The 25483-nt window shown below is 38.4% G+C and overlaps 1 protein-coding gene and 1 pseudogene across 1 annotated transcript; one reads left to right on the top strand and one right to left on the bottom strand.

The window, feature by feature from the left end:
- Positions 1–2396: 2396 nt before the first annotated feature.
- LOC140526413 (calcyclin-binding protein-like) lies at positions 2397–3253 on the bottom strand (annotated as a pseudogene).
- A 6324-nt stretch (positions 3254–9577) lies between these two features.
- CGAS (cyclic GMP-AMP synthase) lies at positions 9578–23571 on the top strand. Its single transcript, XM_072642604.1, has 5 exons — positions 9578–10692; positions 12311–12530; positions 20078–20320; positions 22425–22527; positions 23147–23571. The coding sequence occupies exons 1-5, from the start codon at positions 9667–9669 to the stop codon at positions 23493–23495; spliced, it is 1941 nt and encodes a 646-aa protein (XP_072498705.1). The 5' UTR covers positions 9578–9666; the 3' UTR covers positions 23496–23571.
- The last annotated feature ends 1912 nt before the right edge of the window (positions 23572–25483 follow it).

Genomic DNA, 25483 nt, shown 5'->3' with positions numbered 1-25483 from the left:
CCTGAACTTAATCTCACACTGAATAGCAGCCCCGCCCCCGCTGAAAGCCCTGAGGCTGGGAAGCAGCATTTGAATCTCAGCCCCCAAGCACTAGCTGGGCAGATCTGGAGATGAGGTGGGTGTGGAAAGGAAACTCAGAAGTCAAGACATTGGCTGGGAAAATGCCCAGAAAAGGGAAAAAAATAAGACCATAGAAGGTTACTTCCTTGGTGAACAGATATCTCCTCCCATCCTTTCAGATGAGGAAGAACAATATTTACCATCAGGGAAAGACACAGAAGTCAAGGCTTCTGTATCCCAAACATCCAAAATAAATATTCATTGGGCTCAGGCCATGGAAGAGCTCAAAGAGGATTTTGAAAATCAAGGTAGAGAGGTGGAGGAAAAACTGGGAAGAGAAATGAGAGAGATGCAAGAAAAGCATGAAAAGCAGATCAACACTTGCTAAAGGAGACCCAAAAAAATGCTGAAGAAATAACACCTTGAAAAATGGGCTAACTCAATTGGCAAAAGAGCTTCAAAAAACCAATGAGGAGAAGAAGGCTTTAAAAAGCAGAATTAGCCAAATGGAAAAGGAGGTTCAAAAGCTCACTGAAGAAAATAGTTCTTTCAAAATTAGAATGGAACAGATGGAGGCCAATGACTTTATGAGAAACCAAGAAATCACAAAACAAAACCAAAAGAATGAAAAAATGGAAGATAATGTGAAATATCTCATTGGAAAAACAACTGACCTGGAAAATAGATCCAGGAGGGACAATTTAAAAATTATGGGACTGCATGAAAGCCATGATCAAAAAAAGAGCCTAGACATCATCTTGCATGAAATTATCAAGGAAAACTGCCCTGATATTCTAGAACCAGAAGGCAAAATAAGTATTCAAGGAATCCACAGATCACTGCCTGAAAGAGATCCAAAAAGAGAAACTCCTAGGAACATTGTGGCCAAATTCCAGAGTTCCCTGGTCAAGGAGAAAATATTGCAAGTAGCTAGAAAGAAACAATTCAAGTATTGTGGAAATACAATCAGGATAACACAAGATCTAGCAGCTGCTACATTAAGGGATGGAAGGGCATGGAATAGGATATTCCAGAAGTCAAAGGAACTAGGACTAAAACCAAGAATCAGTTACCCAGCAAAACTGAGTATAATACTTCAGGGGAAAAAATGGTCTTTCAATGAAATAGAGGACTTTCAAGCATTCTTGATGAAAAGACCAGAGCTGAAAAGAAAATTTGACTTTCAAACACAAGAATGAAGAGAACCAGGAAAAGGTAAACAGCAAAGAGAAGTCATAAGGGACTTACTAAAGTTGAACTGTTTACATCCCTACATGGAAAGACAATATTTGTAACTCTTGAAACTTTTCAGTATCTGGGTAGTTGGTGGGATTACACACACACATACACACACACACACACGTGCACACGCACACACACAGAGAGACAGAGAGCACGGAGTGAATTGAATAGGATGGGATTATATCTTAACAAAATGAAAGTAAGGGGTGAGAGAGAAATATATTGGGAGGAGAAAGGGATAAATGGAATGGGGCAAATTATCTCTCATGAAAGAGGCAAGCAAAAGACTTTTTAGTGGAGGGAAAAAGAGGGGAGGTGAGAGAAAAACATGAAGTTTACTCTCATCCCATTCAACTAAAGGAAGGAATAAAATGCACACTCATTTGGGTATGAAAACCTATCTTACAATACAGGAAAGTGGGGGAGAAGGGGATAAGCAGGGTGGGGGTGATGATGGAAGGGAGGGCAATGGGAGGAGGGAGCAATTTGAAGTCAACACTCTTGGAGAGAGACAGCATCAAAAGAGAGAATAGAAGCAATGGGGGGCAGGATAGGATGGAGCGAAATATAGTTAGTCTTACACAACATGACTATTATGGAAGTCATTTGCAAAACTACACAGATATGGCCTATATTGAATTGCTTGCCTTCCCAAAGGGAATGGGTGGGCAGGGAGGGATGAAGAGAACTTGGAAGTCAAAGTTTTAGGAACAACTGTTGAGTACTATTCTTGCTACTAGGAAATAAGAAATACAGGTAATGGGGTATAGAAAGTTATCTGGTCCTACAGGACAAAAGAGAAGATGGGGACAAGGGAAGGGAGGGATGCTAGAAGAGAGGGCAGATTGGTGATAGGGGCAATTTGAATGCTGGATGTTTTGGGGTGGGGGGAGGGGACAAATGGGGAGAAAATTTGGAACCCAAAATTTTGTGGAAATGAATGTTAAAAGTTAAACAAATTTAAAAAAAACCAGAAAAGAAAGAAGTGTCTTAAAATGAGCATATTTCATTTTAAATAAATCCTCCAGCATGAAATGGAAAGAGTTCACAGTCTTTGCTTCGAAGAAGGCTGTGTGAACAATATACTTGTCAAATGCATCTGTGCAGCTCAACAGCAGTTCCGTATTGGAAAGGATATCTCCACATTGATGACTGAAAGGACTTTTGAAACTCAAAATTCACTCTCCTTTGGCTTGTTTCTCCCTTGACTCTACTCAGGCTTTATTAATAGTTCTCTTCATTTCATCATCTCCGTCTTTATAAGTTTTCTTCAAACATTCATCAGCCCCTCACTAGGATCTGTGTCATTATCAAAGGAAGATTTTTTCTTCACTTTGCATTCTTTCTCCGCCTGGGTCAGGTAATTCTATTTCTGTTCCTGCTTCTTTTTTGCATAGTACAAGAACTGCATCAATCTTGATCTTTCTTAAACTACCTTCTACAGAGATGGGCTTCAAGAGGTTGTTGACAGTCATAGAGTAGTTTTCCCATTAAGATTCTCTACAAGAACTTCAAATAACCTCTCTGTGAACTGTACCTGTACACTCTCAGTGGGGACTTGCTGAACACCATTTAAGGTGATGTAGATTTTCACTGATTGATTGATCCCATCCATAATTGTTGATTTTCACTGTGTATCCAACAGAAATGGGGGCAACCATAGCTGCTGGTTTCTCATTGTCAATAATTTCTTTTTTCTCCTGTCCCTTCTGCTTTATCTTGTGCTTGATTTCTGTCTCTGACTTGGACTTTTCTGCTGTTAGGACATCATGGACTCTTTTCTTAGTGGCCTTTCCCAGCAACTCCTTCACTTCTTCCGGGTCTTTCTGTAGCTCCTCCAGGGCTGCTGCCATGGCTTGCCACCACTACCAGGAATTATGCTAGCTGTAAACTTGCAGAAAGGCCCTGGGATCCCACCCCACAAGGACTGGGCTCAGCATGCTGCCCCTGCCACGTCAGAGCAGAGTGACCACCATGAGCTGCTGCCCCGAGTGCTGCCTGTGCATAGACCCTGATAATTTCTTGAAAAATGGTGTCTAGGCTCTTTTTTTGATCATGGCTTTCATGTAGTCAAATAATTTTTAATCTATCTCTCCTGAATCTATTTTCCACGTCAGTTGTTTTTTCCAGTGAGATACTTCACATTGTCTTCTATTTTTTCATTCTTTTGGCTTTGTTTTATAATTTCTTGATTTCTCATAGAGTCATTATCTTCCATTTGTTCCATTCTAATTTTTAAGGAATTATTTTTTTCAGTGAGCTTTTGGACCTCTTTTTCCATTTGGCCCTTTCTGCTTTTTAAGGCATTCTTCTCATTGGCTTTTTGGACCTCTTTTGCCTTTTGGTCTAGTCTATTTTTTAAGGTGTTATTTTTCTTCCATATCTTTTGGGGTCTCCTTGAGTAAGCTTCCCAATTTTTCCTCTATTTCTCTTACTTGATTTTCAAAATCCTTTTTGAGCTCCTCCATGGTCTTAGACCAATTCATATTTTTCTTGGAGGCTTTGGACGTAGGAGCTTTGACTTTGCTGTCTTCTTCTGAGTGTGTATTTTGATCTTCCTTGTCACCAAAGCAAGTTTCTATAATCTGAGTTTTTTTTCTGTTTTCTCACTCTCCCAGCCAATTACTTGACTTTTTAACTCTTTGTTAAGGTAGGGCCCTGCTTCCAGTCTGGAGGGCATCCTGTCCCAAGCTTCAGGGGTTTTGTGCAGCTGTTTTCAGAGATACATCTAGGAACCTATAAGTTTTCAGTTCTTCCAGTGTGGTATTTACTCCTCTCCTGGCCTGTGCTCTGGTCTGTGAGTGACCACAAGCACTCTTTTCTGTCCTGAAACTGTGAGAAGTTTCCTTCTCCACTGCTGCCACAAGGTCTGCTATGCCAGTGCTCCTCCTTGCCCCAGGACTGTGGCCCAGATCCTAGTATGAGCAAAGCAACAGAGTTCTGCTGCAGTGCCAGCAAATAGACCTTGTAATCTCCCTCTAATCAGTTATTTGATCCCCTTATTGTCTGGGCTGAGATCTCTGGAAACAGTTGCTGCAGTAGCTTCTGATACTACCCCAGGACTGTGTGGGGTCTGGGACTGGACTGCCTTCTCTCTCTGACAGCCCTTTGCTACTGACTTTCCAAGTTGTCTTTGGTGTTTGTGGGTTGAGAAGTTTGGAAACCACCACAGCTGCTAGTGATTCAGTCCCCTGGGTTTCCTGGGGCCAGGTCTGTGCTGACTTGGCCTGCACTGGACTGTGCTTTTCTCTCAGCCTGTTGCAACAGACCTTTAATGTTGACCTTCCACATCCCATCTCCCTTAAGCTAAGTCTTAAAAGAAAACCAAGGCGGAGCCAAGACGGCAGAGTAGAAGCAGAGACCTGCTAGAGCTCTTCCCCCAAACCCCTCAAAATACTTGTAAGAAAATGACTCTAAACAAATTCCAAAGCAGTAGAAATCACAAAGTGACAGACTGAAGCAAATTTCCAGCCCAAAGCAATCTGGAAAGTTGACAGGAAGGACCTATTGCACCAGCTGGGAGTGGAGCACAGCATGGACAGAGCTGAAGCAGCCCTTGGGGACTGAATCACTGGTGGTGGCTGCAGTTTTCAGCTTCTTGATGCACAAACACCAGATAGCTTTGAAAGACAGAAGGAAAGATCTCTCACCTGACCAAGAGGGAAGCATGGTCCAGCCCCAGCCTCAGCCCTGGCCCCAGCTCCAGGGTGGTGGCAGCAGGTGAAGTACAAGATGCTTCTGGAGCTCCTTGCTTAACTAAGAGCTCAAAAGTCAAGTAATTGACTGGGAAAATGAACAAATGGGAAAAAGAAACAGACTACAGATTCTTACTTTCTCAGTGAAGAGATATTTTCTTACATTATTGGTGATGAGGAAGATCAAAACATACAACCAGAAGATAACAAAGTCAAAGCTCATGCATCTAAAACCTCCCAAGAAAATTATGAATTGGTCTCAGGCCAATTGATTTTGAAAATCAAGTAAGAGAAGTAGAGGAAAATTGGAAAGAAAAATGAGAGTGATGCAAGAAAAGCATGAAAAGATTGTGGTCACTCACAGACCAGAGCACAGGCCTGCTAAAGGAACCCCCTGAAAATGCTGAAGAAAATAACACCTTTAAAATTAAACTAACCCAAATGACAGAAGAGGTCCAAAGAGCTAATAAGGAGAAGAAAGCAGAAAGGGCCAAATGGAAAAAGAGGTCCAAAGGCTCACTGAAGAAAATAATTCCTTAAAAATTAGAATGGAGCAAATGGAAGCTAATGACTTTATGAGAAATCAAGAAATTATAAAACAAAGCCAAAAGAATGAAAAAATAGAAGACTGTGAAATATCTCATTGTAAAAACAAGTGACCTGGAAAATGGATCCAGGAGAGATAATTTAAAAATTATTGGATTACCTGAAAGCCATGATCAAAAAAAAGAGCCTAAATGTCATCTTTCAAGAAATTATCAAGGAAAACTTCCCTGATATTCTAGAACCAGAGGATAAAATAGAAATGAAAAGAATCCACCAATTACCTCCTGAAAGAGATCCCCAAAGGAAAACTCCTAGGAATATTGTAGCCAAATGTCAGAGTTCCCAGGTCAAGGAAAAAATATTACAAGCAGCCAGAAAGAAACAATTCAAGTATTGTGGAAACACAATCAAGATAACACAATATTTAGCAGTTTCTACACTAAGGGATCAAAGCGCTTGGAATATGATATTCTAGAGGTCAAATGAGATAGGGTTAAAACCAAGAATCACTCAGCAAAAGTAAGTATAATGCTTCAGGGGAAAAAAATGAAACTTCAGTGAAATAGAGGACATCCAAGCATTCTTGTTGAAAAGACCAGAGCTGAATAGAAAATTTGACTTTCAAATACAAGAATCAAGAGAAGCATGAAAAGGTAAACGGAAAAGAGAAATCATAAGGGACTTACTTACTACTTAACCTGCACACCCCTCCAAGAGTCTCTCCCTTATCCTCTCCCTTACCTTATCTCCTTGCCCTGTTATTTCTTTTTGAATTTAGGAGATTTTATACCCATATATATGTATATTTTTATATACATATATATATGTTGTTCCCTCTTTAACTCATTTCTGAGGAGTAATTCCTCATGAGAGTAATCCAGCACTACCTACCCTCCCCGCTACTAGCTTCTTCTGTATCAGTTTTTCCTTTTATGCCTCATTGGTATGAGATAATTACTCCTTTTTATCTCTCCCTACAATTTTTTCTAGAACCATGCCATCATACACAGCTTAGCTCAAGCCTTTCTTTCAAACTGCCCAAAAAATAATGATAGTCATAAAAGTACTGATAATATTTTCACATATTAGAAGTAAACAATTTGATCTAATTGAGCCCTTTATAATTGGTTTTTGACGTTTACCTTATATTTCTCCAGGGTGTTATATGCTGAATTTTCCTTTAAGTTTTGCTATTATTTGTCACAAATACCTGGATGTCTTTCAGTTCATTAAATGTCCATTCTTTTTCATTCAGAATTATTCTTAACTTTGCTGGGTAAGTTACCCTTGGTCACAACTCCAGCTCTTTTGTTCTATGAAATATAGTATTCCAAGACCTTCACAGTCCTTCATAATAGTAGCTGCTGGTTCTTACATAATCCCTACTGTAGTTCCATGATGTTGAAATTTTTTTTCTTGTTGCTTCCAATATTTTTTCCTTAACCTGAGAGCTTTGAAATTTGGCTATGATATTCCTGTAAGTTTTTCTTCTAGAACCTCTTTCAGGTGGTTATCGGTGATTTTTTTATTTCTACTTTGCCTTCTTCTTCTAGAATGTCAGGGCAATTTTCCTTGATAATTTCTTACAATATTGTATCAAGATTATTTTTTTATTAATTAATTTTATTTATTTACAGTGTTCTACAATAACTACCATATAACTTAGGCTATTATTTTCCCCTACCTCCCTCTTACTTCCCCCCTCCCTCCCTGAGACAGCATACAATTTTGTATAGGTTCTACACATACATTCCTATTAAATACATTTTCACTATAGTCATGCTGTGTTGAAGAATTAAAATGATTGGGAGAAATCATCTAACAAACCAAAACACAATACACACATACACACACACACACACACACACACACACACACACACACACACACACACAAATGATCTGATCTGCTCCAATCTGCAATCCATAGTTCTTTCTCTGGATGTGGAAGGCATTTTGCCTTAGAAGACCATTGGGAATTTTTTTTTTTAAGTCCTTGCATTGCAATGAAGTTCCAAATCTACCAGAAAAAACTCTCACACACTGTGGTCATTGCTGTGCACAAAGTTCTCCTGGTTCTGCTCCTTTCACTCAGCATCAGATCATATAAGTCTTTGCAGGCCTCTCTGAAGTTTTCCTGTTCATCATTTCTTATAGCACAATAGTATTCTATTATATTCATACACAATAATTTATTCATCCATTCCCCAATTGATGGGCATCCTCTTGATTTCCAGTTTTTGGCCACCACAAAGAGTGCTGTTATAAATATTTTTGTACATGTGGGACCCTTTCCCATTTTTATGATCTTTTTGGGGATACAGTCCTAGAAGTGCTATTGCTAGGTCAAAGGGTATGCATATTTTTGTAGCCCTTTGGGCATAGTTCCAAATTGCTCTTCAGAATGGTTGGATCAATTCACAGCTCCACCAGCAGCATATTAGTGTTCCAACTCTCCCACATCCTCTCCAACATTTATCATCTTCCTGTTCTGTCATGTTTGCCAATCTGATAGATGTGATGAAGATTCTTTTTTATCATAATTTTCAGGTAGTTGAACTATTCTTATATTATTTCTCTAAACCTGTTCTCCAGATTGGTTTTTTTGATGAGATGTTTCACATTCTCTTCTATTTTTTCATTCTTTTGATTTTGTTTAATTATTTCTTGGTGTCTTTGAAAGTCGTTAGCTTCCCTTTGCTCAATTCTAGTTTTCAAGGAATTATTTTCTTCTTTCAGTTTTTAATTCTTTATTTTAAGTTGGTTGATCTTATTTTTTCCTAATTTTTTCTCAATCTCTATTATTAGATTATTAAAATCTTTTTAAAGTTCTTCCAAGAACTCTTTTTTGCTTGGAACCATTTGACATTTCTCGTTGAAAAAGGAGTGACTTTTTTTTTTAGCTCCTTTATCTTCCTCTGAGTATGAACTCAGATCTTCTCTGTCCTTATAGGAGCTACTTATGGTTGTGATGAAATCCTAGCCACTGTCCCTAGCTAGCCATTGCCCCCAGACCCAATATCCTAGCTTCCTCATGAGCACATCTGTCTAGTGAGGCATATGAAGAAGTTGAGATATTGGATGTGGGGGCCAGTGGCTAGGATTCCATCAGTTGGATTTTCTCCTTTGCTTACTCATTTTTCTTTTTTTGTTTTCTTTTGCTTTTAGCAGCTATTAGTGTAATCAAGTTCTAGTCCCCAGATATGGGGAATGCCTCTGCGAACCTCCTGCTTCCCTCCTGGCAGTAATGCAAGTCTCCCTTGGAGAAAGGTGGGGGGAGAAGAGGCTAGAGATGTCTATTTTGCCTCCCTTAGAGCCACACATAAGGGCAGCCCTTGCTACAGGTGGACCTCTCTAATGTGAGGGAGGTTCTTCTTTACATTATAAAGGATGAGATGAGAAGACCATATCTTAGATCTTTTACAGAGGTGGAGGTGGGGTGAAGGATGTGTGGAACATTGCATATAACCTCAATTTTTTTCAGTGTATTGATCAGTGTTGACGATTTTTTCTTTTAAAATCTCTTATAAGGGATAACTTTCTGGGAAGGGTAAGAGGGAAGGGTATGGGGGAAATCTAGGAGATGTAAAAACAAAAAGATAACAATAAAATGTATTTTTAAAAAAAGTTATGCACTATAATCAAGATTAGACTTGGAAAAATGAATTCTCCTTCAAAGGTATGCTTAATTATACATGGTGATAAAAGTGCGATTCAGTGATGAAGAATGAAAGGAAGATTTTAATTTTGCCAATCTAAAGCCAAATTGTACAAAGCAAGTGGCTGCTGCACAAGGACAAAACGCTTAAAAGTTTTTGGGTTTTTTGAGCTGTAAAAAGTTATAAAGTTATACTTATTGTATAAGTCAATATATTAAACTATTTTCCCCCTTCCCAGTTAATTGCTAGGACAGCCGGGGATTTCCAGTTAGTCTACATTCTTGTCCTTCAGACTTCCCGCCGGTTTGATAAGTTTCATTTCCTTAGAATCCCCTCCACCACTCCCGCCTTTTCTCTAGTCAGTCCAATCCCCACTCTCCCCACCCTCACTCCTGTCTCTTCCTGGAAAGCCTTTTTCTACGAGATACCAAGGCGAGAGATCCAGAAGAGCTTGGGTGGTCCGGGATGGAGGGGACAGTGACAAGGGCTCCGGCAGCCCGGCGCAAGAGTTCAACCCGAGGTTCCCGCAAGACGCAGGCAGCACGAACCCGGGCTCCCAGCCTCTCCTCTCAGGCTGCCCCCGACGTGACGGACGCCGCCCCAGGGAAGGGTTCCTACTCCAGTGGGTCGGAATCTCTGCCAGAGAAGCAACTCCCTGTCCTCAGGGCCAACCAACCCTCTGTTCTCCCGGAGAAGGAACCCCCTGTCCTCAGGGCCAAGCAACCCCCTGTTCTCCAGGAGAAGAAACCCCCTGTCCTCCAGGAGAAGAAACCCCCTGTCCTCAGGGCCAAGCAACCCCCTGTTCTCCAGGAGAAGAAACCCCCTGTCCTCCAGGAGAAGAAACCCCCTGTCCTCAGGGCCAAACAACCCCCTGTTCTCCCGGAGAAGGAACCCCCTGTCCTCAGGGCCAAGCAACCCCCTGTTCTCCCGGAGAAGGAACCCCCTGTCCTCAGGGCCAAGCAACCCCCTGTTCTCCAGGAGAAGAAACCCCCTGTCTTCCAAGAGAAGCAACCCCCTGTCCTCCAGGAGAAGAAACCCCCTGTCCTCAGGGCCAAACAACCCCCTGTTCTCCCGGAGAAGGAACCCTCTGTCCTCCAGGAGAAGCTGCCTACCAGGGTCCCGGGGTCTCAGGCCACTAAGAAGGGGCTTCCCCACCCAAGGGACGTACATACCCTACAGGAAGGGAGACCGGTCCTCAAGAAGAATCCCGGGCCTGGAGTTCTGACGCCCCTGTCCAACGAGCCGGGAATCTTGCCCAAGGGAATGAAGGATCCTGAGGATCGGAAGAAGGGGGTCCCCCGGCAGAACTCCGTTGGCCGGAGGTTACAGCAGGTAGTGGAGAAACTGAAGCTGCGGCGTCAGGAGACATCCCAGGCCTGCGTGTTGGTGAACCAGGTCGTCGACCACCTGCAGCGGCGGCTGCCCCTCTGGGACCCGGCTTTCAGGGGCATTGAGAGGCTGGGCACCGGCAGCTACTACGAGCAGGTGAAGGTGAGTTGACTAAGGGTTTGCTCACTCCTACCTCTCCTTCGAGAATGGTAGTAGCTAGCTTCCTTATAGATCTTCAATGTTTGCAAAATGCTTTGCTTTCCGTTATCATTACTTCCGACTCTGCAGGCGCCTTGTCACCAAAACCACGATAACTCTGCGCCGTAGCTGCTCGTTTTTCTACAGGGGATCCAAGAAAGAAAGCTGGATCTGGGAATGGGAAGTTGTTCACGCCTGCTACTTAATTACCTATTGAGCAAGTCGTTTAACTTCGGTGAGCCTAGGTTTTCGCAGATGGGAAATGGTGTGTGATCTGTCTGGTTCGCTGTCCATCAGTGTGGGCTGCTGCCTCACACCGGGAGTCTCAGAAGGTGGGGATTATTTGCTAGTTTCTATTGCCAAACTTCCAAACGTTCCTGTTGTTTCTTGTGCTTCAGGTCTGTAACCGATCATGTTGCCCTTAATCCCATGATTTCACCTGCCCTGTGCTGTTCTTTGTTCTGGACTCCCCAAAACCGATAGAAAAGGAACTGTCCATTTGCTGGGGCTGGGGGGTCTTTGGCATTAATGGAGGCAAGCCCCTGACCCACTTACTATATGCTAATAAATGTTATCTTGTTCGGAGATCTTCCTCAATTTAATCTTTTATTAAAATTCAGTTGTAACATGTCCATTTTAGAGGCCTGGGGACACTGAAAGGTTAAGGTGCTTTTCTCTCAGTCACACTGGTAGTGAACCTCAGGGCAGGATTTAACACCAAGTTCTCTCCTAACTCCTGTTTTCTCCCTATATCAGAGGTTAGACCAAAATGAATCCTGAACTCACTTCCTACCCTAAACCTTATGATCTTCAGCTTTGTGAAGGGGAGGGAAAGGAAGAGGGTGGCACTTATTTCTCCTAGTCAATGATATTTTTGTTGCCAACCTACTGGGATGTAGAGTTCCCATGACCCATGTTTAGATATGGAGGATTTACTCACAAAAGAATGATGTGTTTGTCCTTTGTTGCCGAAGAAGACCATGCCATCAGAGAAATAATGACATGACTTACACTTGACTTTGTTTTGAGTGAGGGAAGGCTGTGCAGGTCACCAGCCTCACTTCTCCAGAGCCATCTGAATTCAGTGACCAGATATTCATCAGGATGATTGGAGATGACCCAGGATGAGGCAGTTGGGGTTAAGTGACTTGCCCAAGGTCACACAGCTAGTGAGTGTCAAGTGTCTGAGGTGAGATTTGAACTCAGGTCCTCCTGACTCCTGCTCTATCCACTGCACCACCTAGCTGCTCCTTGGGTCACTAGTATTATTTTTACAAATGAAGAACATGATTCCTTACTATAGTGAGGAGCAAAGAAAGAATAAACAAAGATTTATTCAGGGTTCTAGCCCATTTGATGAGCTTAATATACTTCTTTTAAAAAAATTTTTGTGGAAAATTAAACCCAGGAAAACTGATGTGGGAACAAAATCTTGTATGATAAAATTTTAATTTTAGAAATTTTGCAAATTGAATTAATAAATGAAAATTCTCAGGAAAATTCAATTTTTGACAAATCAGCAAAACATTAAAAAATACATCATACATGTCAGTGTAATTTTTTTTTTTTTGCTGTTTCATAGATTTCTGCTCCAAATGAATTTGATATCATGCTTAAACTGGAAGTTTCCAGAATTGAACTAGAAGAATATGATGACAGTGGTGCCTTTTACTTTGTGAAGTTTAAAAGAAATCCAGCAGGAAATCCTCTGATCAGTTTTTTAGATAATGGAATATTATCAGCTTCTAAGCTGCTATCTCAATTTAGGAAAATCATTAAGGCAGAAGTAAACCATATTAAAGGTAAGAAGTTAGTATTCTCTATTCTTAAAGATCTGTTTGTACAGATTATATTTTCTCTTTGTCTTTTATGATAATAGAATTACACAACACATAACATTTAAATATTAGCCCATCTTCACAGCTACGAGGAAATATAAAACTGTTTGATTATGTGGTTGGTTTTCTCTTTATATTTCCATAGGAAACTGCTTAAATTCATTTCTCAACAGCTTCAGCATTGATTCATAGATTTTTTTCCAGTTGGTTACTAAATCCTATCAGTTCTACTTTCACAATATTTCTCACAACTCTTTCCTATTCCCTTTACCACCATGCTAATAAAAGACATAATTACTACTTGCCAAGAGTACTGAAAAAGCTTCCAAAGTGAATTTTTCAATTTGTTCTTCATATCACTGCCAGACTAATTTTTATTATGTATAGATCTTGTCACTCTTCTGCTCAAAATCCTTCTTCCAAGCAAAGTTCCAATTAAGTCACATAATATAGTTCAAGATAAAGAAATAGGAAGGGTTCAAAGGAATGTAGACTATTCAAATACTTATGCATTATGAATACTTTCTTCAAGAAGAATCAAGAGGATCTAAATATGGTGGATACTGATACTGTTCTTTGACCTCACTGATTTTCATGTTGCCTCCAGTAATGTGTAACACAACCCATCTGTGTTCGCCTATTCTGTGTTACTCTTATTCCTGTCTTCCCATAAATATAAGTGTATGGGTGTGTGAGTAGGAATCAATTAAACATGCTAAAGGCCTTCTTCATTTTCTCTTAGCATCATAAAGATACCAGTGGTGCACCCAAGACTGTTTTTTGGTTATATCTCATTCTTACTTTTAATCAGTCAATTTTCTTTTTTTGGGTCACATTTTTTTTGGATGCCGTTCTTTCCTCTAGTTCTTTATATTTCTGTATTTGTTATATGTTGCCAACACAAGCATTTCTCTATTACTCTGTGAGTGATGCTCACTTTAAAATTTTTCATAGATTATAGTATTCCATGAGCCACAACCATATAATATTACCAGTAGAATATTGGTATTAAAAAGATGGATCTTTGTTTCTGGGAGAAGTCTGAGATCATTAACGAAACTTAAAAATCTCCCAAAGGCAATTCAGTCCATTCTCCTCAACCTGTTTAATTCTGTGTCCAAATTATTATCTATTTACAGTGTTTGCTCAAGATATATATACTGAAGGATATTATCCTTCTAAATGCACGTCATAATTTTGAAAATAGCTTTAAAAAGAATTTATTTATATATCAATGATATGTCTAGATAAGAACCTTAGTTGTTTTTTTTAAACTTTTCTTTTTTGAAAAATTCTTTTTTCCATTTAAAAAGAAAGGGAAAACCATAGAGAGTCCTGTACAGAAGAGGGAGAAGACAGATCATGAAAGGGGGGAAAGATACATATGTATACATACATACAAACAGACAGAGATATACACCTATACACAAGATAAAGGATAAATTGGGCTTGGCGGGTCACCTGTTTCATGTAGTTTTTCAGCAGGCACTTTGCAAAGGCTGTGGTGTTTATTTAGAGCTTAATGTATTCAATGGGCTGTCCATATTGTGTTCCCTTAGGAGATGGACAGTAGGATGGTTGTGATATCACATAGGTCTGACCACTTGTCCTTGAGGATATCCAAGCAGATATAGCCTTGAATACCTATACTGGGATGATAACGGGATGACAAACTTCACAGTGGGATCATTAAAGGAGTGGCCACTGGAAAACTCCTAGGAGTGCTTGTATCTCAGGTCTGTTCCAAGCTGGCCCATGGATGGTCCTACCTCATTTAAAGAGATTATCTGATTTAGGAAAGGCAGAAATTCCTTTAATGATGGTTCCAGATGTCATTAAAGTCATCAATTCCCTGTAACCTCTTGCCCTTGGACTCCTTACTTATGACCAGGTTGAAGTTTTGATGGTTAGGCCAAACTCTCTTGAGTAATAATGGGTCTCATCCAGGAAAATCTGAAATGTTTCAAGGCTTGAGACAACCAGAAACATCTATAAATAGCAGCATTTGGAAGATTTCACATCTATAGGGAATCCTTCAATTTGCACTGTACTGAATCTCCTTCATGACAGTGGCATGTTATTTTGTTATTGATCAGAGAATTGTTAAACTATGTTCTCTTGCTTGCTATGTTGTTCATGGACTTTTGAATGATTTTGGTATGTTCTTTTGGAAGGAGGGAGCCTTTGTGGTGGTGTTTTGTTCTAATGAACCATAAGATCATAAAAATTGAAAATCTTGACAGTTAGGAAATAGCTGATTATGGTCAAAACAACCATTCCATAATCAACTATCTGTGTGAAGTAAAATTATCTGTTTAGAACAAATATCAAAATAAGAAACAAATTAGAAAAAAACATAAAGATGAGCAGAATACACTGTGTGTACTTAGAACAACTCCAACCCAATGGGTTAAGTTGTCAACTCTGAAAAGTGGTTAAAAGTAAAGATATTGTTTAGGGAAAGATATCAGCAAAATTAATTGATACATTTTAAAATATGGCAATTTATTCAGTGTTCTACATCTGTGTATCCAGTACCTCTCTAAATGAGTTGGGGGAGATATGTTCTCATGACTTTTCTTTGGGGCCTTACATATGCTCTGTTTGATAACATTCTGCTTTAGTTGTTTTGTTGTGGCTTTTTTTCTCCACTTCCATTGTTGTGGTTACTGTATATGTTGTTTTACTGCATCTGCTTGCTTTACTTTGCATTAATTCATGTAAATCTTTTCATGTTTCTCTGTATTTAGCATATCTACCACTTCTTACAGCACAGTAATATTCCATTCCATTACATTGTGTTTAGTCATTCCCCAGTTAAAGGGCTTCTCCTTTGTTCCCACTTTTTTTTTTGAAATCTAGTAGAACCTCGGTTTATGAGTAACCTGGTGTACGTATGCTTCACTGGACAAGGAAAAGTTTTTTCTCAGTTTGTCTTGCAGGACAAACAAAAATTTGCAGTACGAAGATCATGTTTGGATTTTAATGACTTGTGGAGGGATGACACTCAACTAGGGCAACGGCTTGTTTGTTTTTTTGGTTTTTTGCTTTAATCACTTCTTAAAAATACAATTCCAAATCAAAGCAGCTATCTTTTAAAAGTTGGACCCCCTAAAAAAATGTCGAAAACAAGTTTCATTAGATAGATTCCTAGTCAGAAGTGAATGTAAAGAAAAGAAATCAGTAAGTCAAAACATGAAAGTGATTCTAAAAAATGAAAAATAAGTGAAGGTAGTAGTGCTACTCTTACTTTTAGTGAAAGTAGCATAAGAGAAAACACTACCAACACTGAAATCCCCAATGTTCTCACAGAAGGAGATTCTCCTTCCAAGCGATAACCTTCCTCCTCCTCCTCCCTCTTGTCTCTCTCACACTAGCCAAAACTCTTCTCAAAGGAAAAGTGCAGGTTAATTTATTTTATTTTTGGTTTATGTTGTGTACTAATCATTGCTATTGGTGAATTAGGGACAAAAAACTTATTTAAAATTATAAATAATTATTTTTATGTGAATATTTTTGGGGATGTGGTAGTAATCATCTGACTTTACATTATTTCCTGTGGGAAAATTTGCTTTGCAATACGATCAAATCTCATGATGAACAAAATCTCGGAACGAATTAAATTCGTAAACCAATTCGTAGCTTAATTGTTGTAGTTAGCTTAATGCTTTATACTTGGCCTCTTTTCTGTGATTAGGTCCTGGGATTTCAAAGACTGACTCCCTTACATGAACAAATGGTCCTTAAGAAAATGAAGTCAGGAAGTCAGAATTCATTATCATGACCAAATCTATGCTGGCAGTGACATCATTTTAAAGTTGCTGAGGGATTGATTTTCAAGATATTTTAAAGAAGGAAAGATTCCAAAAGAATGCAGAAGATCACAGATAATACTTTTACAAAAAAAAAAAAAAGTTACAGTGGTGAGGTAACATCAGCAACTATCAATGGATATGTCTACTTTCCCAGGTCTATAAAATCATGAAAATAGTCTCTTTACACATTAAAATAATCTTAGATATAAACAAAAACAGGGACAAGCATTCTCTTCACATAGTTTTCCATGGACCACCTTTTTAGTCATAAACTTGACTGAAAACTATAGAGAATAATATTAACTTAAAATTATATAGTATCTTAAAATTTGAAAAGTATTTTACACACATTATTTTGAGCTTCACAATGGCCCTGGGAGGTAAGTACAGCAGGTATAATTATTCTTATTTTACATCAGGAAATGCATGCTCAGAAAGGTGGGTGACTTGGCCATAGTCAGTTATTAAGTAACTGATGTAGGATTTGAGTCCAAGTACTCCAAATCCAACATGTCATCCATTGGGCCACAGTGCCTCTCACTATGTCTTATTGTCTGTTACTTTTTGATTTTAAAAAGCATTTGATTTGATGGCATGAAATGTAGCTTTGTAGAGCATAGGGAGATGAGGACTAGACATGTGATGTTATTGATACAGGAAATTCTCTGAAGAAGAAACCCCCTCTACCAAGACAGATCGATACTTTCCTATTTATAGTCTTAGTTGCCTAGAGCATTGAGAGGTTAAGGACCTTGCCCAGGATCACATAGAAAATATGCATCAGAAGTGAGACTTGAAATCAGGTCTTCTTGACTCTAAGGCCATTACATTATAGTATCTCTTGTGTATATGTTAAAATTATATAAGAAATCAATTATAGATGTGGTTACATAGTTAACTTTATTTAGTTATACACTGGGCATTGACATAAAGTCAATCATAAAACCACAGGCCATGTCCACTTAAGTTAAGTTGATCGGTGTCATCGAAGATGATTTACACAGAATCTAAAGAGCAAGATTTCCTGTTGATGAAGAGAATCTCTAAATGCTTCTGTTTTCAATTGATACTGTACTAACTGCATTGTCCCAAAATATCAATGAAATCCATAACAGAGTAAATAATATTCAATATCTACCCTCAAAAAACTAAGTGGATGAAATGTATATTGCCCAAAATCCTGACATACAGCTAGATTGACATTCCTTTACTTAGTCCAGCAATACATGGGTCTTAGACTGCGTATGCCTATAGGTGGGCAATGAGTTGAGAACAAAATTGACTGTGAAGACATCAATGAGATCATATTTGAGAACTTATTATGCCTTAAATGATACCAAACTGCTCACTGATGCCAAAACTTAGTTGTTGTTGTTTTAAATAATACCAATACCCTCCTGGGAATAGTATACGATTGCAAATCTTATAACATTATGATTTCTGAAAAATCAAAATTACAAGTAAATCAAGAGCCATTGGAAAAATGCATGATGGGCACAAGTAGGCTCCAACATTTTTGCCAATGACACTTGAGAAATGTCACAAAAAATCATCAAGGACACGTATTGTTTCTTGATATGTCATATGACATATTAGTTTTTACCTGCCTAATTCTAGTTTTTAAGCAATTATTTTCCTTGGTGAATTTTGATATCTTTTTTCCATTTGGCCAATTCTGCTTTCCAAGGATTTCTTTTCTTCAGTGAATTTTTGTGCCTCTTTTACCCTTTGGCCATTTTAAGATGTTATTTTCATGAGCATTTTTTTTACCTGTTTGACCAAGTTGTTAATTTCCTTTTCATAATTTTCTTACATTGCTCTTATTTCTTCTCCAAATTTTTTCTCTACTACTCATCTCTTTCTTTGGCTTTTCCAAGAATTCTTGTTGGGTTTATGTCCAATTTGCAGTTTCCTTTGAGGCTTTGGTTGTAATGTTTTTACATTGTTGTTGTCTTCTGAGTTTGTGTCTTGATTTTCCCTGCCATCAAGGTAGCTTTTTTATTGGCAAATTATTTTTTTGTTGTTGTTTTCTCTTTTTCACTATTTCTTGAATTTAAACTTTATGTTAAAGTTAGAGTGAGGAGGCATTGTTTCAAGATTCAGGATTTTTTCACCCTACTGTTTGTAGAGCTAGGTTTTTCTTTGGGGGGGGGGGGGTGTCTGTAAGTTTTCAGTGCTTCCAAGGTGGTGTGATCTAGGGAGAAGCATGGTCACTGTTCTCCTAGTCTATGCTCTGGTCTTTAACCAGGAAGGACCCCTGTTCCCCTGTAGCTGCAAGTTCTCATCACTGGAACTTTACCAGGGCCCCTTCTCTTTCATAACTGGCCACAAGTGCTCTTTTTTGTCCTGAAACTTTGACCCAGAACTGTGTATGGGTGATGGAGTTGCCAAATAGCACCCAGTCCTGTGCCCAGTGTGAATTCATGGTCCCCTGTAATCCACTAGTTGTCCAATTCTCTCACTGGCTCTAATCTGAGACCTCCCCATGCTACTGCTGCTGGTACTGCTGCTGTTGCAGCCACCTCTAAGACCCATTATTGATGTTGCTTTTCTGTGTACTTCCAGTGTCACCACAGTGTCACAGACTTCTTTCTTCTTCTGACTTCCGAGATTGTGTTGGGCTAGAAAAAGTCTGATCCTGACTTTTGTTGGCTATGCTGCTCCAAAATTTAATTTGAAGCATTGTTTCAAAGTTATTTAGAGGGAGATGTTAGGAAAGTTTGACTGATTTGCTGACTCTACTTAGCCATCTTATCAAGGACATGTATACTTGAAAAAGAAAGAAGGCTAGTCATGTACCAAGAATGACAAATAACACTTTGTTAGAAAGGCTGGCTCTTAGGAGGAGGAAGATTTGGTGAGGATAGGAAGGTACATGTTTGGAAATGAAAGTGATGTAAAAAACAAATTATATAAATCAAAACATAAATTTTTTTTCTTGTTTATATCTACTAGCCATTTATTCATTGTTCAATGGGAATCACCGTGTAGAATTTTGATGTTTAGATATATATCTGAGATGTCAAAATTTTTGTCTCTCATATTTGCCATAAACATTTCCCCTAATCTGTTTTTATAAAGGAAATAGTACCTTAACAATTCAAGCATATGAATATGTATATGTGTATACATCTGTCTATCTAAATACACATGCATACACATGTGTGTGTCTATATATTATGTGTATACATGTGTGTACCCATATATTTGCATAAAATATTTTGTGGGGATAAGCAACTTGGGATTATTAAAAGTGCCACTTGATTTCTTTAAAAATAATTGCAAGGAGACAACAGATGAACAGTCAAAGCATGACACCAGTACCCCTAGAAATGTTAAAGGAACCAGAGAAAGGCCTCCAGTGTGCTAAGTGAATCTCCTTAGGAGAGTTTTGGGAAGCAAGGTTAAGCTTTGATTGCACAGGATGAATAGGCACGGAGGGAATGTGATTTTCCTCAGAGAAGGCAATTAGCACATTTGGCCAAATTGTAGCTCCATGTAAGTCTGTAAGTATAGTGATTTTGATATATGCCAGAGTCTACTAAGAGACAGCAAGGGCAGGTGTCATGAGGGTAGGTTCCATAATCAATAAACTCTTTCTCTTTGCTAGTGTCCAGCATAATGTTCAGCCACTTAGGAAATGTTATTGAATTAAATTATATAAACTTTACCTTTTTCTTTTACATATTTAAACAGAAATGGACATTATTGTGGAGAGAAAGAAGCCTTCAAGCCCAGCAGTAACCCTTCTAATTAGAAAACCTGAAGAGATATCCGTGGACATAGTCCTAGCTTTGGAGTCAAGGAGCAGCTGGCCCCCAAGCACGCAGGGAGGCCTGACAATAGAAAACTGGCTAGGAAGAAAAGTGAAAACGGAATTTAAATTCAGGCCAGTTTACCTTATATCTAAGCCTGCAAAGGAAAGAAATGGTTTTGAAGGTATTTTTATTATTAAATACTGCTAACATTAATTCAAGCACGTATCTATATATATGTGTATATATATATATATATATACATGCACCAATATATACACATACCTACAGATACACACATATACACCCATACATCCTCACATACATATGCACGCACAAATATACGTATGTATATGCATATATAGCTTACTTTATTCTTTTAGAACTATGATTCTGATTGGGGGTCCATGGGCTTCACCAAAAGAGTCTATGACATAAGAAAGAAGGTTAAGAACTTTCAGTCCAAACAGAAAGTTAGTAATTTTCTGTTCTTTCAATGCTGCTGACATTCTGAGTGCTGTTTTCTTATGCTCTTGAGCTTATATATTTTCATGAAATCAGAGCCAAAGATACTTCAGATTCTTTCTGTCTGTCTTTTATATTATAATAATATTACTATATTATTATAATAAAACTATCAAAACCATGTTATAAATCATGTTGATTACTTAGCAAATGACTTGAGGGAGAGAAGCTGCTAAAATGTCTTATGTGCCATTAATTACTACACAGAAATTCTATGACAAATATTATATGAAATGTGATATGATAGCCAGAGGGTCACCAAAATTTCTCTCTGGTTAAAATGGAATTTCTTCTTAAAATATCAAGTTAAAATAATACTTCTTACTGGAAATAACTTGTATTTATGTAGTTTTTTGATTTTTCTTATCCCAAAATAGCTTACTGTCATATATCCTTTCCTCACAAGGAACCTGTGAAAAAGGTAGTGTCCACTTTTTACAGTTGGAGAAACTGAAGCTTAGAGCTATTAAATGACTTAATTAGGGTAACGCAGCCAGTAAGTGTTGGAACTAGGATTCAAACCCAGGTCTCCAGGTGCCAGGACTAAGCTCCCTGTACTACATCACCTCTCCTACATCTTGGAAGATGGCACAATAAATTAACAGCAAAGTTGCATCTAGTATACAGCTCTGACTAAATTCATACCACCTTTACTAGACTTTAGGTCCAACTAATCTTTCAGAGAAGTCTGTACATTTTGCACAAATTTTCTAATTATACAACCAACCTTTTTCTGTGGTTGCCAGAAAGCACATTCATACTTGGAGATCAGTTGAAGTAATTATGCTTCAGTGTTTCATGCATTCTGTGGTAGGGTTTAAAAGCCAACTAACTACTTAAGAATATTTTGGTTAGGCTGAGGGAGAATGGTTTTTTTCAACCTACTTGCCTTTAAGTGAGTATCCTGCCAAGAAAGCTCATTTATTAAGCATTTATATTCTAGACACTATGCTAAATGCTGTACAAATATCTCATCTGATCTGTACAACAATATTGGGAGGCAGATGTTATTATTATCCCCACTTTTTAATTAAGGAAACTGAGACAAACAGGTTACCTGCCCAGGGTTACATAGATTGTGTCTGAGCTTGGATTTGAATTTAGGTCTTTGTAATTCCAGACCCAGTACACTATCCACTGCACCACCTAGCTGCCAAAATACATTTTAAAACTTTTATTTAATTATAATTGGATTGTAGTGGGTGTTTGGTTTTGTTTTGTTTTGTTTGGATGAGTTGACTTCAACATAAATGACTTTTCAGTACTAAATTTCTACTGACTTAGGAACACCCTCCCTTTCTCCTTTCCCCCCCACCCCCACAGTAAACAACATAATTCCAAGCCACTTAAAATTTCACTCTTCTTCAAAATTTTAGAGGTTATATGGCATAGAATCAGATAAAATATCAGGAAACCTGGGTTCTAGTTTTGGGTCTGCCACTAATTAATTAGGTGCCAGACCTCAGTCACTAAGTCATTTAGTTTCTCTGGGCTTCAGTGCCTTCATCTGTAAAATAAAGAGGTGGGGCAAGATGACCTCCCAAGTTCCCTTTAATTCCAGGTAAAATAACCCTGACCTGCTGAAGTTTTGATGATGTGTATGAAATTAAATATATTAAAATTATAGATATTTTCTAAGATTAGGATGATGTTTTGTTAGATAGAATTGATTAGTTATTTACCTGCATGGTAATGCAGCTAAAGATGGAACATGATATTTTGGAAAATTGATACTTTTTCTATTTACTTTTTAAAAAATTCAGTAAACACATGGCGGCTTTCCTTCTCACACATTGAGAAGGACATATTAAAGAATCATGGAAGTTCTAAAACGTGCTGTGAAGAGGATGGAGTGCCATGTTGCAGGTGAGTTATGTGTCTGGTTTTCATGCTTCTTTGTTAGGTGGTCATTAGAATGTAGGACATGAACTGTTTGTTTAGTTTTTGTTGTTCTATTTCCCTGGGACTAGCAATTCCTTTTAGTAGCAAGTCCTTCCTTAAAGTGAATTTTTTTTCTTCTTAAAGTGATTTTTTTAAAAATCTGTTAAGGCTTTCCTCTACAAATCTTAGTATTGGTGTGCTCCCAAAGAGTTAATTCAGCATACTTTAAGCCTAGATTCCTAGAGGAATTATTCATTTGTCTTTTAAAGCACAGAGTAGTATTAAATCAGAAAAAAAGTAACTTGCTATCAGAAAGATTGTATAGCCAGGGGTGGGGAACCTGCAGCCTCGAGGTTTGGATTCAGTCAAAAGGCTGCACTTGAGAACCTAGAGGGCCGCATGTGGCCTTGAGGCTGCAGGTTCCCCATCCCCGGATATGGTGTTCGGCACCTGCTACATTCCCAGCAGTATAGTAAGAACTGCCATATAAGGCATAGTCCCCACCCGCAAACCTTTGTAATCTATTCTGAGAGCAAATAGCTCAAAACAATTAGAATACAAGACAGCAAAAGTGCCAGTCTTAAAATTGCTTTTTCTTTAACAGGAAAAAATGTTTAAAGTTGATGAAATATCTTCTTGAACAACTGAAAAAAAAGTTTGAGAACCGGAAAGAGCTAGATAAATTCAATTCCTATCACATGAAAACTGCCTTCTTTCACTTATGTGCTCAGAAACCGGATGACAGTCAATGGCAATTAAGAGATCTAGAACAGTGTTTTGATGACTGTGTGAGTTATTTTCTTCAGTGTCTGCAGGTAGAACAACTTGTACACTTTTTTATTCCTAGATGTAATCTGTTTAGTCGTGACCTCATTGGAAAAACCAGTCAAGTATTTCTGTTAAGGCAAATTGAATTTCAAAGAAACAATATGTTTCCAGTGTTTCATGAATAAGATTATGCTTAGAAAAGAACCAAGACTTATAGTTGCTGTCACCTTAATAAAGTAATAAAGTAATTTCTGAAACTAATTGGATTTTCTTCTCAGAGAACATACTCTCCTTTTGGCAGAGTGGGGCAAAGAATGGGGGGTTAGAATGGAAAAGATGGGGCAAAGAACAACTAAAGGAGAAGAATCTTCCATATTTTGTCAGTTCTTTGGCAAACTGAGATAAAAAACCCCCAAATCACTAAACGCTTAAAAATTTGTCATTGAGATAGCAGCCACTTTTAAATTGGAATTTTAAAAAAAGTTATTCAGTAAACAGTAAAGAAATCATAGTTAAAAATCTACATGCAGTCCAGTTAGGATGATGATTACAAATCAATTTAATTCAATCATGTGTTATGTGGTCCAAGTTGAGATGCTGGGAGAACAAAAGTATGAAATGACCTTTGTACCCTCAAAAAGAGTTATAAAATGATTAATTGTAAAAGACAACATACTTGCTACAGGACATGTGACTGATAGAATTGAGAGGACAAAGCCTTCAAAGAGAAATGAATTTTTGAAGGAAACAGGACCCAGGATGAACTGGTTACAGATTTGCCAATTCATCAGAGTTTCTGTATATGTGGATATTGTTACAAAGAAATCCTGTCAGAAAATGTTAAGTAGACAGATATTTATTAAATTGTTACTATGTGCTAAGAGCTGGGGATAAAAGCAGTCCCTCCTTCAAGGAACTCACATTTTAGTGGGGAAAGACAGCATGCGAACACTTATGTGCATGTAAGGTATACATACACACACATATACATACATACATACACATATGTCTATATATATTAAATTGAAGGGAAGGCACAGGGGGGACTGAGAAAGGCTTGAAGGAAGCTAGGAGATGAAAATGAGGTAGCAGGGCATTCCAGGTATGAGGGAGAGCCAGTGAAAAGACAGTCAGAAGATGGAGGGTAATAGCAAGGTCATTGTCACAGGATCTGAATAGATGGAGGAGAGCCAAGTGTAAGAGGATTAGAAAGGTAGGAAGGGACCAAGCTTGGAAGAGCTTTAAAAGCCATGCAGAGGGTTTTATATTTTGTTCAGGAGGTAACAGTCACTGAATTTTATTGACTAGGGAGGGGAGGGTAATATCATCAGACCTGTACAATCATTTTGGATGATCACTTTGGTTGGTGAGGGGAGGATGGAAGAGAGTAGGGAGAAATGAAGCAGAATACCAGAAGGCTATTGCAATAATCCTGATGTGATGTGATAAGGGCCTGTACTAGGGTTGCTGTTGTGTCAGAGGAGAGGAGGAGACTTATAGGAGAAATGTTGCAAAAGGAGAGTCAACAGGATTTGGTGAGAGATTGAATATGAAAGGTGGAAGAAGTGGAGAGTTGAGGATGACATTTGGATTGAAATTGTAATGCTGTGTGACTGAGAGGATGGTGGTATCCTACAGTAATAAGTTAGGAAGAGGAAAGGTTAGGGGAGTAAGATATACTCAGTTTTGGACATGTTGAGCTTAAGATGTTTATAGGACATATAGTTTGAGATTTCCAAGAGGTAGCTGGAGATAGAAGACTGGAGGTCAGGAGAGATGATGGGGGTAGATAAATAGATCTGGAAATCATTTGCGGAGACATGATAATTAAATCAGTGGGGGCCAACAGAGATCGCCAAGTGAATTACTATGGAGGGAGACGACAAGTCCTAGGATAGAAACCTGGGATCATCTGTAATTAGCAAGTGTGAATGGGATGAAGAGCCAAGAAAGGAGACTGAGGAGGATCAGACTGGTAGGAAAACCAGGAGAAAGCAGTAGTATTAAAAACTAAAGAAAAGAGTATTAAGGAAAAGAGGGGTGATGACACTTGTACAACTGATAATCTAAATTTTTTTCAGTTAAGTATGAAGACAAGATATTTAGCTGAGGGAGCGGAGATGCAGAAGATGAGGTTCACAGAGACAATAATGTTTGAACTAGGTGCTGTGGA

Source organism: Notamacropus eugenii, chromosome 2 (assembly GCF_028372415.1).
Source record: "Notamacropus eugenii isolate mMacEug1 chromosome 2, mMacEug1.pri_v2, whole genome shotgun sequence".
NCBI lineage: Eukaryota > Metazoa > Chordata > Mammalia > Diprotodontia > Macropodidae > Notamacropus > Notamacropus eugenii.
This window is presented reverse-complemented; position numbering and strand designations above follow the sequence as displayed.